Below are 20,944 nucleotides of genomic sequence, written 5' to 3'. Positions count from 1 at the left end.
AAATAATTTCTAATTCAGGACTAGATCATGAACTCCTTAACAGTTATGTCTGGTTCATCTGGTACCTAGCACACTGCATGTCAGATTGTGGGAAATTAATCATGTCAGCCGGAAAGAAATATGATATCTTACCAGGAATACAACCACATTTTATCTTACTAGGAATATGCCCATTCACTCCCTCTCTCTCTAACTCTGACTATAGATACAGGTACAAATATCAATACAGATACAGATGCAGAGATGGAGATATAGATAAAAATATGCACATACATAGAGTAACCATGTATGTATGTATGTATGTATATATGTGTATATACATGTGTATAAATCTGCACACACATATAAATGACAAGAGGCATCTCCTACATACATATAACTCATGATCAAGGTTCTCCATTTTCAGTTTTGTCTGCTATAGTACTGTTTAAATTTTCTTTTACACTATGGATTGAAAACTATCGGTCACTATACTACATCATCAGCTACACCTCAACATTTAAAAACTTCGAGTACATTTCTTTCTAATAACCTCAATTCTAATGATAAAAAACTATTTTTAGTGTCAAGAGTAATAACATTTTTTGCCCTTTAGTATATCTGTTTGTATTACATATTATATATTTTGTTAGTTACATTATATTACATAATATGTTTAGAAATAGAAACACCTCCTGAAGTTTGATTATGCACCTCAAAAGTGCAACCAATTATAGACATGTTTGTCCAATAAGGGTAGTAAGAGAGAAGAGTGCATTATTTGACAAGACATTGTTACAACGTGGCAGGTATGACCACAAGATTTTGAAAATGTCCAAAGCCACAACTAACGTATAAGAAAAGGAGGGAAATCAAATTCTGATTCAGTAGCAATATCCACTAGATGGAATCCTGCACCCTGTTCTGCAAACTTGGAAGGTGGCTGGTAACGTTCATGCCTATTCTGTGATTACAACCTCTCTGGAAAAGCCAGCTACCCTTCCAGTCCTTTCACCATTTCAATGTAATTCTGGGATCTAAGAGATTTTCAAGTCTTTAAAGTCATTTGGGACTTTGACGACCTCCAGGGGTCAAATTCTAAATGTAAATAATTTATCAAGGGTTGACTGGCAGTCACTGATAATGGAAATGAGATAGGACTGGTATTGGAGATTAACTAAGTGGGGTTTGGGCACCAGTAATCCACTTTTGTACTTAATACTAAAGAAATATGCTTATCAGAACCCTGATAACCTGCTCAAGGTATACTTGCTTGATCTCAATGGTCTTAAAAAATGCCAGCTAGGCACGCTATCCCACCAGTTAATTCAACACTGTAGTTGGTTGGGTGGTAGGGCAGGGACATGATATAAGCCAGAGCAATGAAACCAGTTTCTTGGCATGGTTCAGACTAGTGGATTTACTTTTTGCCTCTTAAACGTGTGGCTAAAATATTGGCATCTTAACAGCTATAGTAAACCACCATCTGTAAATAGAAAGAGGGGTTCCCCCAAATGGAAATTTAGGCAGTCAATTTTAGTTTCAAAAACCTACCTCTTAGACTTTTTACATAGTTAGCTCTTCCTGAAGGAAAATTCACAGGTTTGGATTTTGCTGTTCAAATATGCCTTTCCATAACCCTTAGCAGAGGTGCCAGTGATTAGAGGAAACTATACATGTCAGGTCGTGAGAGAGAAGACAGGAAAGTCAGAGAAGAAATCTGAATGATCTCTATGCTGGAAATTCGAACCTGGATAATCAAGGCTGCACTATATGCGCAATAATGATTCTGTCCAGTTCAGAGAAATTTGTAATCCACTCTGTTTCAAGCCTAAAAAGTCACATTTTTCAAAACTCTGTATTTTGGCTTCCAATGGTTTAAAAAGTTCTCTTAGCTAGATTGTCTCCAATTACAGAAATCCTTCCCAAGTACAAGGCTACAGAAGTATATTAAACCTGTAGGATACCATGTAGCTGACTGTTTTACAGAGCTCTACAGCACACCCGATCTCTATGCATGAGGTAATACCACTGAAGCAATTCACCACAATCTGATAATACTATCTGTTCAGCTCACAAATGTTGTCTTACATATGGGGGTAAATTGTCTTTGAATAGAAGGTTCATGATAGCAAGCAAAGGGAGGTACAAATAAATTTATATTAACTTTAAGAATCCCTCCCACCATCCCAACACACACACACACACACACACAGATTTCATGGGTAAACAAACAAAGGACTGCTATGGATTCAATAGATTTCTGGTCTACCCAGCAATGATGGAGTTACTTCAATGACCACACATGTGTGAGTCAGGAAGAAGGTCTGGCCACAGCTAACTGACTGCCAGAAGAACTGATGGCAACAGTGAAAAGACAGCTCCAGTGCAAGGCTCAGCTTTGGTCCTGTATCAAGTAGCGGTTGGTGACTAGCAAATAACAGATAATAACAGAGTTGTAAATTTCCATTGTATGAATACACATCCCTCCAATGAACACAGAGATGTGTACGTTATAGATTGGTGAGCGCTAGTTTTTCCAGGTTTTCAGTACTCTGCAAACACACAGAAGCAAAACAGTCAAATGAGGCAGACTGAAGGAAACAGAAAAAAAAAAAAAACATCCACCTACATTCAAGGTATGAAACAATAATTTCTAAGCCTTTGGGAATCTATTTTTTTCCCTTGCATTGTAATGCAGTCAAGTGTCTGAGTGATGCCTTTTGTGTTTGATAATGTCAAGTTTGAATGTCATGGGTAGCCCCCATCGCTGATGGTATTAAAATGGTGGGAAGATGAAAAGCTTGGAAAAGTAAATGGAACAAATTAGATTAAAGTACTTGGAGGACAAGGCAAAGCATTCATCTACAGCTTGGTTCTGAGGTGACGCTGGTCACCCCGTCTACGGGAATAGGCTGGTTAAATCAGTTTCTGAGGAAAAGGGTGGCACTCCACTTAATTATGCTAATAATTATTTTTGCTCCTTCTCATTAGGAAGTCTACCAGATGAAAGAAAACATCTTATATGTTAACATATAAACTTCCATTAAATGATTAGAGGAGTCTCCACAACTGAGCTTCGGTCAAACATTCTAGGCATCTCCCAGTTCAAGTTAAGTTAGTCAAGGTTTATAGAAAATAACTGACATACAGTCAGTTCAGGGAGGCAATTAATTCCCGTAAAGAAAGTATATACCTTTTCAGAGAGATTAAACCTTAAAGATCATAAAAACCCAGTCTAATCGATGTCAGGAAACCAGAGATGAGCCTAACACTAATTGATTACATCCAAATAGTATGGAGAGAATACCACACCTGCTAAATTACAGGTCTCATCTCCGACAAATGGTGAATGTTTTTCCTATGAAAACAAAAGCATATACACAAAATCCCTGCCAAATGAGGCCATGACATCTACAGTACATACAAGAGATTGCAATAATTACAATAGGAAGGTGTTTCTCCTAGTCATTCTCCCTCCCCTCAACAGTGTTTCTCAACCTTACCACTTATATCTAGGCTAATGCAGTAGATTATTCACTGGTTTCACGCCTCAAGACTAGGGGTTCTCGCTGTTTTTTCAACAATAACCCTAGAAGATAAAGCAATATTCCACGAGTAACGATAGCTCCTTAGGGCCACAATTTAATGAGAGAACAGATGGACCCTAAATAGGCATTTTAGCATCACTATCTATGGGCAAGTGGCATGCTATGGACCCATTATTCCACTGACTCCCACACAAACAAAACTCCTTTAGAAGCTGCCAGATCACATCTTTCCAGTGGCTATTGAATACCTGCCATTCAAGGCTCTCAATCGTAGTGCCGTTGGTCATTCATTTTGGTGTTACTGCCCATAGGACCCCTCTGACTTTGCTCGTCCGGATTACTTTGCGTTTTCGCCTTTTACTCCGGATTCAAAGGCGACCATCCTCAGGATCCCCTCCACCTGCAGTGACCTTTCCTTCTTTGCTCTCCTAGGGAAAGAGTCAGGACTAACCAGCACATTTTAACCCACTAGGTAATTCTTCAGGTCTGGTCGACATTTTCTGTTTTCCTAAGGTTCTCACTGAGAGGACAGGCATTTTTTGCTATCAGGACAGACGTTTTTTGGCACATTTAACTCACGGTGCTTTGAGTATCGTCAGTGCTTGATAGCTATTAATGAAAAACAGAGAACACCTAAAGCGAAGCGCAAATCAACCAGAGAAAGAAACCAACTTCTCCCGCCAAATTGTAAAGCTTTTCTTATTTAAAGACAGAGAGAAAAAAATAATCACTATGGGTCAAACACAAAACATGTATATGAATCAAAGCAAAAAAAAAAAAAAAAAAAATTGAAACAACCTTACCCCAGTGGACTTAGAGTGCTAATTTCAAAATATGAGTAGATGATACTCATGCCTTCTAAATGTAAGCTTTTTCCTCCCATAAAAGAGAAATGAATGGGTGTTAAATCAAAAACAACCTATGGAGCATTTCACACCTCAGGAATGAAAACTGATAAAGAAAGGCTTCAATGCAAAAGAAAAATGCACCAGAAAACAGCATGGACTGTTTAAGGTAAGAAAAACGGAACGCTCTACCACATAGGGTGTACACTTGTCTTGCCTGAATGTGCTTTTGTAATAGCCAAGGCCCCCTTTGCATTGGAAAAATTGTATACACTTCTCTTTCACAATTGAAATCGGTTAATTGATCATTTCCAAAAATAAATACTCTCATAGATAGAGGTCATTGGTTATCTGAAATTGCATCAGTTTGTGTCTGGGTACTAGAATCCCGGGCTCCTCTGGGTTGTCTTTGTCATTTTATCAGAGTGATTACCAGCAGAATAGTTCCAGCGTGGGTGCCCTCAGCGTCTAGCGCTGAGGCTTGCTCTCTGCAGTCCCAGTTTCTCCATCAAGCCTTGTGGCTCTTGCTTCGGAAATCTGGCACTTAATAGCCAATGTTAATTATATTTCCTAGTCAGAGGAAAATCCTATTGGACTAATTTTTCAAAATCACATAATAACTTCCGTGACAAACCATGTAGGTTTTCAATTGTTTTTTAACAGAGAGATCTATTAAGCACTTAATATTCGGTGGGAAAACAGTCTCAGAGCAATGAAATTCTATTACTTTAGAGGTTGCATGCTTTTAATTTCTTAATATTTTATTACATGTTGGCAACTGGTGCATATTTTTATAATGCGTTTGATCATTACTCTTCTCGGGGTATTCTATTTCAGTTCTTCCTCTGACATCATATTTGCATGTTAAAGGGTTTTAGCATTCAGGGATGAAATGTTCTGAATAGTAATGCGCAGTTAACTTGATTTTTTAAAAACGGAAAACAGCAAACAGGCATTATATATAGGGTCTAAAGAGAACAATCTCATAATTTAAAAATCTAGCTCAAATTTTAATCGCTTTCTATAGAACATCATAAAAGGTAACGATTCAATATAATTCATTAATTAGCAAATTATGCAGAATGCTATCAGCAGAGTTTGGGGAGAAGGATCTTGCTCGTTGGCTTTTCTCAGTCTATCACATTGCTTTTATTGCCTATAAAAAAAAAAAAAGATCTTTTCTTTGCTCTCCAGCAACATCTACTGGAAAAGTCAGAAAAATGCTATTTATATTAATCAGATAGTTTGAGTAAAAGGATAGTTGTGGTTACCATCTGCTTAAAAAGTGCACGCTGAACTACCAACCAGTTTACAACTGATTTATTTCTGCCTGCTTTAGTTCCATTTAGTTCTCCAGGAGGAGGACAGTGGTTCAGTGATACAAACAGCCAAGCTACAACTTCAAATTTATCATCTCCTCACCACGAAGTAGTCATTTTCATAAATAAAATTAAAATGCATATATGATGCAGACAACATATTTCTCCCTGTCCATCTTCTCAACACTTGTCACTTATTTAAGATGTAATCATTATTATCAGCAGCGGCACTGAAACACTCAATGGTTAGCTAAAGCAAGAGTCAAAGAAAAGGTTTTATCAGAGAAAGCTATGTAGAAACAGGGATTGAATTTGAGAAGAGCCACTTCAAGATTCTGCAAAGTTTCCTAAGTTGAAAAAAAAAAAAAAGAAAGCGACATGTGATATGATTTTAAAAACTCACTATGCTACCACCAGCATGATTACATCAAACAGCCTAGCAGTTCCTTTTTCCCTTATCCACATCTTTCCCCACTCTTTTAACCATGATGGAAAAATTAAGTTTCCCCACACCTGTATGAGGGGCTTTCCAGAGAACTTCTGCTGGAGATTATCTCTAGATGATGAAGTGTGATGAGACCTATAGTCGGTTTGGTCTCCACTCCCCAACATTCAGCAGCTCCTGATGTCCCCATAAAATTGGATTCACAGGTTGCGACCACAAGATGCCATTAGATGGTCTGGCAAACACGAGACATGTCAGGGTAAGGAACTGAGGGGCAAGTTGCTTGGAAACTTGGTGAGAAAATCATCTTATCACCAAATAAATATATAAAATATCTTCTCAGGCATAGTGCTGAACTCAACCATGCCACAGTCTAGCAATTCTTTCTAGGACCAAACCCTGTGGAGGCATTAAAGTCACCTTTCTATATTTCATTCTGGAGAAGCAATTTTTTTAACAGAATTTTATACTTTTAATATTCTGATTTTCCCAACCTTCCAAAAAATCATCTAAATATTAATTCAAACATTTTAGGTAACAACCTAGGTAAAAATCTGGATACCATTTGGATGTCATTATCCTTAAGTCAAAACTCTGGCTAATTAAAATTTTTTCTTTTTGCATTCTCAAATCTCAGTTCATTCACGCCAGCAATAAATTTCAGCAGCAGAGGCAAGGAACATAAAAATCAATGAAGACTGAGGTTCAAAACAAATGATCACAACTTTAAAACAACAGCAGCAGCAACAAAAATCAGGTGCCGGGAGACTACAGTGTATTGCATTTGGTGTTTGTTCAACGTTAAAATAGATGTGAGCCTTTTAAGCTTCATCCCAAAGCTCTTTAAAGGAGAAATGCCATCAAATATAATTCACAACTCTCATTCATAGCGCACAAAAGGGACAGATTCCCGAAAGCCACCTACAGTAGAAGTCCGCATGTATTCTATATTTAGGGTCCTAATGCAAAGTTCCGACTTGAGGATGATAATTAGTCCCCTTTATTACTGAGCCGCTTAAAATCCAGGACGGCTGATCAAACAGCACCTCCAGAGTTAACTCCCATTTCAAACTGTCATAATTCAGTTATCCTAATTATTTACTGGATCCTTTTTCTAACACATGCCCTAACCTGATGTTTTAACTTCATATTTCATTTGGGGCAACACAATCTCCATTTATGAAGCATCAACCTGACTCAGGTTAAGGAGATAGAAGCAGCGCTTCACCCACAAGATCCAAGCCAAACACAGCCCAGCAACTCGACTTAAACTCTACCCTTGCCTAAACCTCCGGTGAAAAATTATTATAACGCAGCAGAAGTTCAGTTAGAAGAAACATTTCAAATCCCAGCTGTCTCCCAGGGTTTAAGTCCCGGAGTTCAAAAACAAGATCAATTGAATTATTATTATTTTTTTCCCCATTAGCTATTTAGAATTTCACATAATGCAAAGTGCTATTCTGATCAAAATCATCTTTCTCATCTCTCCCCTGAAAAATAGAGGAGAAATCATTCAGTTTAAATGCATTTGCTATACAAATCTATTTTCAACTGAATTTGCTGCATGCTCTAATTCATCAAAATTAATACAGGTACTTTCTATGTGAAACAAAAGGAAGTCGACTGAAAATCAGCTTCTGCTGTGGATGCCTTTCTCAATTACAAAACGGTGAAAATAGAGATTTAACTAAGCCACTCGGTCAAACCCTCCGATGGGCGCTCTTACCTGTCTCAGCTGAAGGCTTCCTTCCCTTGTTAGCAGCGTGCAGCATCTCCACTAGCTCTTCCCAATCCGCACCACCGGTCTCAAATTACACCGCTAAATCCACCCCCTGCCTTTTCTCCCCCCCTTTCTTTCTTTCCCTTCTTCTTCTTCTTCTTCTTTTTTTTTTCTTTTCTTTTCTTTTCCCCAGCAAGAAAATGCTTATTGAAAGTGATTAGTTTTTGTTGTCCCTTTTAAGTCCCTCCTGCGGGAAGGAACAGGGGAGCAATGTGACGCCACCTTTTAATCTTTTGTAAGAGTGCAAAGGCAGAGAAGGAACGCTCGATCAAACTGAGCTGCACACATGACTAAAACTCGCAGGAGAGGCTGCCGCTGCCTGGCGAAAGCATCGCTAGGCTTGAGTGTAAGAACAGAGAAGAGGGAAGAGTCAATGGAATGTGACAACGTATATGCATCAAAGGCAGGAGGAAAGAGAGAACAATGAGCGAGGGAAGGACGGCGAGGAGAGAGGGAGAGAGGGAGAGGGAGAGAGGGAGAGGGAGAGAGAGATGGAGAGAGAACATGGGGAAAAGATAGAGCGGGTTTCAGGCAAACGATTCTGAGAATAAAGCCACAGTGCAGTGTCTGGCAGCTTCTGTTTTTATCTCAGCAAGCATGATACACTGCCTCTCTCATTTAGAAACACATTCGTGTATCTTCCAGGTTTGAAAACTGAGATAATCGCCACGTGTCTCTGGTTTTTTCTGACTGGCATTTAACTGTGCGGTGTACCTGTGAGTTTTTAGGGTGCGTTTATGTGCAATTTATTTCGCATATTTATTTATGTAGGCAAAAACGAAAGCTGCTAATTTCTACGGCAATTTGCAACGTAGTTTTACTGACAGATGGAATTCTACTTATCATAACTGCTGACAAACTGCCACGGGGAAACAAAAGAAGAAACAAATGCTTCGTCTTGATAATTGTCTTTAAAAGGAAGAGCCCACACCAAAATATCAGCACTTGCAAAAACAACCGATGTTTCCTGGTTAAAGTTGGAAAGGTGGTTTCTTTCCAGTCATTTTGTTAAGAAAGGCAAAATCAAAGGCAGGGCAAGATGTTTGAAGGAAAGGTGCTGGAAAAGAGCTATTAGGAAAGTGAAAACCTCAATTCTTTCTGGTTTCCCTCCAAATGTGACAACAGGCTTGCCTTCTTGAGTCCTGGAACAGAGTTTTTGAGTCACTATTTCTATAGACTTTTACTGCATCTTTCTGCCTTCCTGTACCATTTTAAAGTAGGCTCCATTTTTAAAACAGAGTCAAAAAGAAATGATTTCCTAATTCAAATGGTTTCGAATGGTGTTTCACCAGCTTTGTTCCATCTCTACTCCGTTCCTGCCACATGGGGGCTAGGATTACACAGTTAAATTCCCTAAGTGACCTCTTTTATAAGGATGTAAATTGCTTATTCCAAGGTCAAGTATTTGGTATAAGTTAAGTTATTGGTGAAAATAACTGCTTGCTTCCCATGGTAACCTGAGCTATTGCAGTAGTAAGCCAGCAGGAAGAGGTTACATTCAAGCTTTTGACTGACCATCTTTTCGAAACGAAGCAGTTCTAATACGGAAAATAAATCCCACATCTCCTACTCATAAGAGTTATTATTTGGCAAAAACTAAAAGCAAAACAAAACATTCAATCATTTCACTTTAACTATGGTCTATCCCAATAATATATCCCTGGACCTTAGGCATTTGGTGTTTTGGAGTTCTTGTGTAAACCACCAGATATAGACGGAGAACTGGTCCAGGAATGAGACCTTCTATCTCCACCCTGGCCACACTGCTGTTTCCAAAGAGGGATTGCTTGATCTTGTTAAACTCGGGAGTGTCGTCATTTTCATGGTTTGCCAATAGGAGGATATGTCTATAGTTGGGACCCAAATAAAGAAGTAACAACCTCCCTCCATCCCTCCAACGTGATCAAGATGAAGCCCTACTGATCATTAAGGCAGAGCCAAGAATGGAGAACACACAGAGGCTGAACAGAAGGCAGCTGGCCAGAGAACAGAGCGTGCTCAGATGTAGAAGGAAAGGAGGCTGCAGGGCCGGTGAGTAGCTAAGGAAGTGGTGCCCTGGTAAATCCAGAATTATCTGCAAACATTTCAAAGAGTGTATTGGAAGCAGCCTCCTTTAAATGGCATTATTGAGATAGATTCTATAGTTAAAATTAACCTGATACAAGGGAGTAAGTAGACTGAGAATTTTCTGCCAATAAAAATTAAGACCCTGTTACAAGAATATAACCGTTTCAGTGAAAGAAAAGCCGGGGAGGGGCCTGGGTCCTATTGAACAGGATCAGCAAACTATAGTCAAGGAAAAATAAAAAGAAATCAAGGTGACACAAAGAGATTTTGTTTTTAAAGCTATAAATGGCTATCGGTGTTGTTGCTTATTTTCACCACTTCCTTAGTGAGGAGGTAGGGACCCTGAGAGGGCAACGTTTGCAGTTTGATATATATGACTTAAGATACCTTGACTGAGGGGGGACCATCTGACTCTACGAGGGTGCCCAAGGTGGCCCAAATCATGTTAATGTTTCTTGCTAGAATATGACTTTCACAAGTCTTTTTTCTCTGCAGGAGAGTTTTCTGCCCATGTGCTTATACTGTGGAGTAGATGGTGGTTAAATGCTCAGTTTGTGGAACCAGGCTTCCTGGGGCTGAATCCCAGCTCCACGACCTGCTTGCTGTGTGATCTTGACCAAATTATTTTGCCTCTCTGTGGCTCTTTCCTCATCTCAAAATGGGTATAATAACATTACCTGCCTCACGGGGCTGTCATTTGGAACAAATAATGCATGTGCTGTTATGTTCCCGACCCATAGTAAGTGCCTCATATGTGTTAACTCCTATTAGGTAATCCACCTAAAAGATTTTTTTTAAAAAAATAGCTAAAATAAACAATATTTTCTCACCTCAGAGTAGATGGCTCACAAAGACTTATTTCCACTCTGCCCTTCCTTGTAAGCTCTAGTTATTCAACCTGCCCTCTGGCTCTTTCCACTTGGATGATATGCTTAAAACTCAAGAAGTTCCACAATCAAACTCATGAATCAAAACAAGCTTTTTCTCCCAATTCCCTCACCTGTGTAAAGTGTATAAATCTTGGAGTCATACAGGGTTCTTTTCTTTCCTTTCTCTCATCATTCGACTATCAGTAACTATCAAGTATCACCCCCTCATATCTTTTAAAGTTATTGTTTCATTTCTAGACTTGCAATACCTTCTCCACCTGGGCACTTTTACCTGGACTATTGCGATTATCTTTTAATGCTGCACTTCTCCGTGGTTTTCTGTCCTGAAACACATGGACAGGGACGAAATGCAGCATTCGCTTCTCTAGGGACAGTCCTAGGGTCTTGCCAAAGACCCAACCAGGTTATAACAACACCCCTTTTCCTCCCCTCAAGAAAGCACTCGAAATCTAAGTGAAGGCGAGTGACATTATTCTAGAAATGACCTTGAATCTGCTCTAATGGATAAAGCAGCTAATCTTCGGCAAACCAATACTTTACTATTAGTGCCTTGTTAGTTGTGACACATCTCCCAACTGTCGTGACACAGCTATTGAAAACAACCATTTTAAGAGGTTTTCTTTTCATCTCCAATTCATCCTTCACAAACCAGAATAACCTTCTTAAAATGCCACTCAGAATGACATCCATCCCCAATAGTTATTGATTGGTCGACTGAAAGTCTGTTTTATTTCATTACCTTATGTAGCAGCTTAAAAATCATCAAAGGTTCAAAAAAATGATAGTAAAAATCATTATCATCTGAAGAAACAAAGAGCACGCAGAACAAAAAATGTGGGGAAAAGAAAGAGGTGTGTCAAGCTGATGATAAAAAAGATCATGTTACTTTCCTGGCAACTGTAATATTTGCAATTATTGCCAGCCTTTTAACATTTGTAATTTGTGATTTCTTTTCTCGTTCCAAATACATATCAGTTTTCATAAGAAATCATCAAAGGTTCACAATTCTTTAGAGAACTAGTAAAAATCACTTTGTTGTACAGATTTTTTTCCCCCTCATATTCAGTCACCTCTGACACCAACCTATCCCTGTAAACATTCACTCTGTCACCTCCTCACAGGACCTCCCTCCCCTGTCCCCAGTCCTCCTCTCCTTCATCCCAACATACTTAACTCTTAGCTCTTTATCGAACACCGGGACAAGTTACATATTCCCCAGGAAGACTTTCTTGACCTTCCGAAGTTTACAGTGATGAAATTATTTTAACCACAATAACTACTCAAATGCTCTAGGGAAAGTGATTTGTATGATAATAAGGGACTTGGCTTTGGAGTTGTTCCTAGGTCTAAATCCTAGGGAGGTTGTTACTTCTTTATTTGGGTCCAAACTATAGACATATCCTCCTATTGGCAAGCCATGAAAATGATGACCCTCCCGAGTTTAACAAGATCAAGCAATCCCTCTTTGGATACAGCAATGTGGCCAGGGTGGAGATAGAAGGTCTCATTCCTGGAACAGTTCTCACTCTACATCTATATCTATATCTATATCTATATATCTATATCTATATTACACAAGAACTGACCTGAAATTGCTTCCAAATCGTGGGACCCTGATCAAATCCCTTTTCTCTTTCAACCTCACTGTCTTCACCTGTAAACTTCATTAGGTAATAAATGTCAAGTAATTAGCACAATAGCTAGTATACGGCTAGCACCTACACAATAAAGAGGAGTTAGTAATCATACAAGTGCTTACTAAATGACAGGGATTTATCATTGCCTCTAATTTCTAAACCTCAGGACAACCCACCAAATGGCTATTAGAACCTTTTTACAGAAGGTGAGACTGAGGTTCATCAAAATTAACTTAGCCAATATTACACAAAGAACAAATGGCAGAACCAGAATATAAATAAACCCTTTGTCTTCTACCTTCTAGTTATTTTTATCCTTGCCTATCATTTACCACTGAGCCTATACTGTATTGCTTTATTATTATTGGGGTTTTCAGGTTTGTGCCCTATTTTTCTGTATTATAGACTAAATGAGAGCAATATTCATGTTTAAACTCTCTCTGCATCTTTAGTATCTTTCAGAAATCTTTAAACAAAATAACCTGCCTACTTGGTAAATGTTGACTGCTCGATCATCTGTGCTCATGGGGATTCAAGTTTTTCACCATATTTAAATTCAGTGACACTGGTTTCTGCAGAAATGGCTTCATCATCCTTTCTATGAAAAACATCATAATTATACAAAATAATATAAAAGAGAAACAGTACATATGAATGAGGCATGGAGATAGAAAAGAATGACGTCTCTGCAAAAAAGCGGTAGGAAAAGTGATACTCATCGATTTGACTTGCTTCTTCATACTTGGCATTTATGTTCTGCTTGAAGATAGGACCCTCAGGCTACCCATTCCATGCACGGAAAAGTGGAGGTTATTAGCTGAACATCATCCATTTAAGGTTACACAGAAAGGTAGAAATATCCACTCAAATACCCATGGCATTCTGTCACCTTTAATTCTTTCTTTTTAAATAAATGCAGTGATTATATTCTCATTTCTTTTCTTTCTGGCTATTAGCCTATACAATACTAAAACAATGTGGAATAGGATAAAATATTCAGTCCACCAGTATCATGTTTTCCAGTGTATGTGGTGATAAACAATGCTACTGAATTTTCAACAAGTTGAATGAATGCTTTTATTTCAAATATGTGTAGACCACGGTCTCTGCCAGTCTGTGCACAAGTGAAAAGCAATAGAACTAAGAAGAGAAATGCTCTGTGCACCACACAGGGGATAATTAATATTACCAAACACTTACTGTCTCATAACAGTCTTGATATGTGCATAAACTCCATGAAGTCAGGATATACTGTTGTTCACTGCTATACTCCTGGTACCTAGAGCAGTGCTTAATTTACAGTGGGTGCTCAATACGTATGTGTCTGATAAATGAATGAGTGAATGGGGTCATCCCCCGATGTTACCTAAACCCGTCAATTTCTAGAGTTTTTTTGATTTCCACACAACTGGTGTATATATACCCAAATATATTTCATACTCTGCCACCTCCCAGTGTTATTTCCCCTGGAATTTATTTTGTTAAATGTTTGCTACCCTTTGTTCCCCATAACATGTCCTCATCCTCAAAAAATCCTTTCTAGATTATATTAGCTCGTGGTAAATGCTCTTTTCTCCAATTTCAAAGTGCCCCTTGCCTGAGACATTTTATTACATATACTTTTCCAAATTAATCTTGTCCTGGCTTTGGATATCTCAGACTGTTAGTGAATTGTTATTCTTCTAATATCTCTAGGTTATTCTTCTTTTTTTTTTTTTTGCAGTACGCGGGCCTCTCACTGTTGTGGCCTCCCCCGTTGCGGAGCACAGGCTCTGGACGCACAGGCTCAGCGGCCATGGCTCACGGGCCCAGCCTCTCCGCGGCATGTGGGATCTTCCCGGACCGGGGCACGAACCCGTGTCCCCTGCATCGGCAGGCGGACTCTCAACCACTGCGCCACCAGGGAAGCCCTCTAGGCTATTCTTAGTTCATCACTTAGATTTTAAATTTTCTGAAGGTTATAGGAACTAAGTGCCTTTATTTTTTAATGTATAATATATATCGCAGTTCCTTTGGGTACTATCTTGTACATAGTGTGTGCATGTGTATAATATATATATGTGTGTGTGTGTGTGTGTGTGTGTGTGTGTATATTATATATACACACACACACACACACATATATATATAAAACATGTTGATTTGATGTCTATACTGAAAGTACTGATAGGTATAAAATTCTATCATTCAGAAATTATGTGCAAAAGCATCTAATATAGTCCTTGGCCTTTAGAAAATTGTTGTTAGAATCCTGCTAGAATAGTGGTAAAATGGAATTTTTTGTAGCTTATTCAGCCCTTAGGTGCTATGGAAGGCCATTCCTTTTATTTACCTCAGTGTATATTTTTTGAGCACATGGTCAGAGTCAACCAGTGTTCCAGCTAGTGTTGAAATTAATTCATTACAACAAATTGAGATTCTTAAGCAGGAAGAATTAGCAACTGTCCTCTGGAAGATTATCATTTTTTCCCCAATCATTGACACATTAGTTGGAAGTCAGCTTATATGGACCTGTCAGCAACTAAGCCTTAGAGAAGAGGTTTCTCAGTTCCATAGGGTCTCCTCTATGGGGTCATTTCAGGCCCGATTATCCACTTATTTATTCTGGGAGGTTAGTTTTTCCTTAGGGGGGATATGATGGGAAAGAACATTGTGGAAGACACCTCACCTTAATAAGCCTTACTCCTTGGACACAAGGAGCTTTCTTAGGGAAGATTTTTCACTCTTGTAGTGGTTCTGTATGGATTTGCTAGAGATTCAAGCTGTTGGAATTGTCTATAAAGTATTGGTTTTCAAAAAAAAAAAAATTCTCCAAAATTATAAAAAGGATGTAAACTCTGAAGTTTCAAAGAAACCCTTAATGTATTCTTCTTACTGTAAAGATAAGATAATTCAGGTCCATTTTCGTATCTGTTTCCAAAATTGCAATAAGTATATAAGATGATTAAAGGTTGGTGATTTAATTTTCTGAAATTAGTTTATCAAATATTCTAATCATATCAGATCTTATTTAGCCAATTAAAACAAATTATTTTGCTTATAAAATTGCTTACATTAATTAGCGCGTTCAGGCATTTTGTTTTTTGCCTGCTGAAGAGAAGCCAGTTATCTGTTTTCCGTTTCTGTTTTTGCATAGTGATTTGAACACCCCCGCCTTAAGTGAAAACCAAAGTAGCGGCCACCTTAATCCTAAAGTAAAAATGGAAAGCAAATCAAGAGAGAACCTCAATTCTCTGCTTCCCATGGTGGACCAAATAGAGTTGGCCTCAATGAAACTCTAAGACGTTACGTTCCTCTCCATTGAGTTGAATACAGCCTTCGGTGGACTATCTGGTTCTTGTTACTGATGTTTTTCAATACGGAACATTTGAAAGCATCCAACCAGAAGTTGCACAATGATCACAGCCTTGAATGTATTCATCAGAAAAACACATTCACTGCTACAGGTTTTATTTTTACAGTAACCAGTGTACTGCACTGTTTGCCAGTTTCTTCAATACTCTTACCTACGACAATCACAAAAAGCCATTCACAACCTTACTTATCAGATAGTTCTGTTTTACAATAATCTGGTTGCTATTTGTAAAATCCAGGATAAAACAGTGCAATTTCTGATGCGGAATATTTGAAAAGCTCTGGAAGCTGCTAGGAAGAGATATGCACTAAAATGTGTAATGCGATGGAATTACAACCAACAGACTTTCTGGAGGGTACACACTCAAGTGCCTCTCAGACAGAGTATGTGACATTTAAGGGTGTGACTTCCAAGATTTACAAATAATCTCTGCATTTAAACTGCCCCTTTCCACCCATAGTCTTTCTTAGCTCCAAATTTAATTCTCTCATTAAAAAAAGAAAGGTAGGGGCTTCCCTGGTGGCGCAGTGATTGAGAATCCGCCTGCCGATGCAGGGGACACGGGTTCGTGCCCCGGTCCGGGAAGATCCCACATGCCGCGGAGCAGCTAGGCCCGTGAGCCATGGCCGCTGAGCCTGCACATCCGGAGCCTGTGCTCTGCAACGGGAGAGGCCACAACAGTGAGAGGCCCTGCGAAAAAAAAAAAAAAAAAAAAAAAAAAAAAAAAAAAAAAAAAAAAAAAAAAAAAAAAAAAAGAAAGGTAGACACAGAGAATCATTTGGAAGTGAGGGTTGACAGCATCTCACCTCCTGCCCACATCTGCAGCTATAGTGTAAGTGTCATGCTCCAGGCATTGCTAGCATTGATAGAGAGAGATTAAAGGGGGAAATGCCGGTCAGGGACCAGGAGTGAATGCAGGGACTGTTGACAGCCCTTTCCAATCTGGAGAGTGAGGAGTGGGGATCTTGCAGTCACAGTTGAGGGAAGGCAGATCAGGGCTTTGGGGTGCCTCCAATGGCTAGATTCTAAGGCTCTCTTCTGAGCTGAGTGTTGGGCAAGTGCAGAACAAGGTAGGGGAAATACTCCCTTCTTTCAGGTGGCTACCAGAGGAGAAATACAGTTTATCAGGAACTGTCCTTAGGAATCTCCCAGGTTGATGGGCCTTTCCTCTTCTGGCCTCATTTTCTCCTTTGTCTTTCAAGTCTTCTACTGAGTGCCCTGGGGATGCTGGGGACCCCAGGCTCCCTGCTTGTCCCTGGCCTGTAGCGGATGCCGTTGGTACATTCCAGATGCCTGATGGGCATTCATCTCCTGCTGTGAGGGGTGGCTGATGACCACTCCCTGCTGTCTCCTTCTCAGCCGGTGGGAGCCTTCTCACAAGAGGCGGTCCTCCACTGTCAAATCCTCTGCTTCCTTCTTGCCTTAAGGTGGGACCAATCCTAAATTACACTGAAGCTCATCTCCAGCTGAGACCACATCCTTGCTCTTTGTTTTCCCTGTCCTATCCTGCTTCCCTCTCTCTTCTCCCGGCAGCATTCTTTCATAAACCACTTGAATAAGAATCCTTGTCTTAAGCTGTGCTTCTAGGGAAGCCAAGATAGTACCCCTGCTCAAGCCTTCCTTCTCTTCTGTTTTCTTTTCGATTAGGACCTGTCTCTACTAGGTAAAGATGGGTCATATAAATAACTGATCATAAATAAATGCTCCTAGTATGTTTATAGTCTAATGTGTTACTCTTTCCTGATAACATAATACCTTACCACCAAGAATTTATTTTTAGGACTTCTTTTAAGTAGCAATCCCAGTGGGCAAATGCAAAAACAAACAAACAAAAAAGGTAGAACTCTCTCAAAAAGAATGATCAATCAAAACAATCACCACTGAAACACTGTTTCTAGAACAAAATGAAAATAGGGATCTCAATTAAATCATTTATTTCACATGTTGGTTCCTAAATATCTAGATGCACTCTGAAATCAACAACAATCTTTCTGATGAGAATTTAACAAACACAAAAAAGTGGTGATTTTAACAGCTGACAAATCCCCTATAATAAGGGGTTTAAAAAAACAATGCAAACAAACAAACAAACCACTTTTCCAGTGATTAGGCTGTGCAGATGTCACAGAACAGTGTGTCAAACACTCCCTGGAAGAGCAGAGATGCCAGTTAAATCTTGTAGAATGAGTTTTCATGACCGTGCATTAGTGTGAGAGAGAAATGGGAATCGCATGCACCACTGAGAGGCAGTGTAGTGCAATAAAAAAAGGTTACTGTATTTCAATTTCAGATCTGCCACCATCTTAGTACATGGCATTGGCCAGAGCACTTAACCACTATCTACCTCCACTGCTCCATCTACTAAATGGGACTAACAGCTCCCAGCCTCTGATAATAAGATTAATAAAAAAGCAGTAGCGTATTCATAAAGACGGGGAACTCTATATTTTCCTTGTGCAGTCAGACCCTACCAAAGCTAAATCTATTCCAAGGGAATAAGAAATTATATTCTGGAAGCTGAAGGCTTTCCTTGGGGCTGCTGGGGCACCAATTAATAGATTGAGGCAATAAACCACTCAATAATCCTGCATTGGCTGAAAGAATTAATGCAGCCTCATTTCTGCTGCTGTGAGTGAATACCATGTACTCAGAGGATGCTCAATAAATATTAGCTGATGATGATACTGACAGGGTGCCGTGTACAGTCACGGCACTAAGTGAATTACGAAGTGTACGGTTGTTCAGAAAACTCATTGAATAATTATTGGCAATAAGAGAAACCTACCTCTGATCTCATTTACTTTATTGCGATATCATCTCATGCATAATAAGAATATTGCCAATCCCTGGAACCTTAACAGCCTTACCCTAGTGACTTAGGAGAATACAAATAAGGTCATTCTTCCAACTATATTCAGAATCTAGGCACTTCTTAAAACTTCCATTGTCATCACCCTGGTGCCACCCATCATCATTTCTTTTCTGCGTTATTGTAGAGCCTCCTAATTGCTCTCTGCGATTTCCACTTTTGGCTCCTGTGTCAGATTGCAACAATAAGGACTTCCAATGTAACCGGCTTTCATGCATCTGTATTCTTATGTAGTCCTCTCCCACACTGACCCTGGGATTAGCCTTGTGACTTGCTTTGGCCAATGGGACATAAGCAAACACCATACAAGTAGAGGCATGACAAGCACTTGGGATTTGGGGCTTGCCCTGTTGGAAGGGTGCCACTTCCATAAAAGAAAGCCTTGTCTGGCCTCCTGGAGGATGAAACATCACAGGAAGAGGGAAAGAGAGGCCCAACCATTTCCTGGAGTCCATCCACCACCTGACCCACCAGCTGGATGTAACTGTGTGAGGGAGGGCAGGCAAGCCCAGCAGAAGACCTGACCAACCAACACACTGAAATTTGAGAAATAAATTCTTGTTTCAAGCCACCAACTTTTGGTGTAGTTTGTTATTTAGCAATAGGTAACCGATACAGGCTCCTCCTTATTATTCTCAATGCTGCAATCAAGTGATTCTTTTTATAATATTAGCCACTTAATCTCACTCCTCTGCTAAACACCCTCTAAGAACTCCTTCTCTCCTCCAGAGTTAAAGCCAGAGCCTTTCCAATATTCTAAAGGCTGGACATGCTTTGTCCTCCCCACAGTTTTTCAGATCCCAAATCCTACTAATTTCTCCCTCATTCTCTTCCCCAGCAGCTACACACATCTCTTTCTAGAATGTTCTTCCTTGTGAACAAGGATTACTCTCTCACCTCATTTGAGAGTTTCCTTTGATATCATTTTTTTCCAATGATGCCTACTCCATTTAAAACTGCATCACCCCTTCAGCTCAAATTTCCTATCCCCCTTTTGGTTTCTTCTCCAAGGCAGTTAACACATCTAAATCGCTATAGTTTTCTTACTTTGTTCATCATCTGATCCCTTTACCAGAATGTAAGCTCCAGAAGAGTGGGGGGTGGTCTTTTGGGTTTACTCTCGGATTCCCAGCACCTAGAACCATGCCTGATACATAGGATAGACTTAATAACTATTTGCTAAATTACGAAATGAATCCTCCTGGGTACTCCAAAGGGTCTCCGACTGGATTCCACATTGAAGGATAATGCTGAGGGTGAGAAGAATCTGTAAGTGCACACAGCTGATGCAACTTCCAAAGATTTATGGGCTCTCACTTGAGAGAGCACAGAAGTAGCCTTGTGGTCAAGGATAAGAGAAGGTCGAGAAGGTTCTTTGGGAAGTGTTTTATCAGCGAGTCTCTTCAGCAGGTAGTGAGAACTGCATTCGAAAGCAAAGAGAGGTGACTTGGCACCAGAAGAGTCACCCTGGAAAGGCTAAGGAAGAACCCAAGGAAGAGAAGGAGACTCTCCAGGCCTGTTTGAATGGAAACAGCAAGAGGGCCAAAGAGAAAGATGCATCCAAAGGATAAACCTGGTCTTTTCATGGAAGATGAAGTTTGGGATGTACCTGTTTCAGGAAAAGCCTAAACTTAAAGAGAAATATATCTGAGGCTTGGTCTTTTCATGTCTGCATCAGGGCTGAGGATGCAGACAGATGAACACCTGTAACAGGACCTAGGCATGCACCCAGGGGCGTGACGTGTCGGCATTTACACTCCATAAGTATGTATATTACAAGGCTTGTCACCGTTTCCTCAAGAAGCTAGCACTTGATTCGACCCATCAGAAAGCTGGCCAAGCACCAGTCACAAGCTTCCATCTGATCCTTTATTTTGTGAAAACGTCCATCTTCCAAAGGTGCAGCCTGGGCTGGCAGTGAGGCCTCCAGCTTGTAGCACAAGTGTGTGGCCAATAATTCAGTTTAGTTAGTGCAGAACAGACGTGGCCTGGGTGACCTCACTTCACCTCGCTGACCCCATCTTTGTGCAAAACTCATCCGAAACCATCCATTTTCCTCCTTGCCCACACCTCATCTTCCCTGTTGCTCTGCAATTATTTGTTATCTGACTCAGTAATTGCATTGTTTATAGCAGCCATGAAAACTCTATTGTTAGGGGAAAAACATGCTTCTTTGCCCAACTAGATTCTCCTGTGTGGGCAATAAA

The 20,944-nt window shown here is 39.8% G+C and overlaps 1 protein-coding gene across 6 annotated transcripts in view; it reads right to left on the bottom strand.

Moving 5' to 3' along the window:
* Window positions 1–20,944, bottom strand: part of TENM2 (teneurin transmembrane protein 2) — a 3,844,234-nt gene that overhangs the window by 732,517 nt on the left and 3,090,773 nt on the right. For 2 of the 6 annotated variants that reach the window (XM_067032283.1, XM_067032288.1), the window contains exon 1: window positions 7,866–8,209. The exons of the other annotated variants lie outside the window; for them this stretch is intronic. In XM_067032283.1, the coding sequence (XP_066888384.1) occupies window positions 7,866–7,911 (46 nt within the window). In that variant the 5' untranslated portion in view covers window positions 7,912–8,209. Of the gene's footprint in view, window positions 1–7,865; window positions 8,210–20,944 lie in introns of those variants that run through there. 6 annotated transcript variants of the gene reach the window in all.

Source organism: Kogia breviceps, chromosome 4 (genome assembly GCF_026419965.1).
Source record: "Kogia breviceps isolate mKogBre1 chromosome 4, mKogBre1 haplotype 1, whole genome shotgun sequence".
Taxonomy (NCBI): Eukaryota; Metazoa; Chordata; class Mammalia; order Artiodactyla; family Physeteridae; genus Kogia; species Kogia breviceps.
Note: the sequence above shows the minus strand (reverse complement) of the source record. Positions and strands in the feature narration are given on the sequence as shown.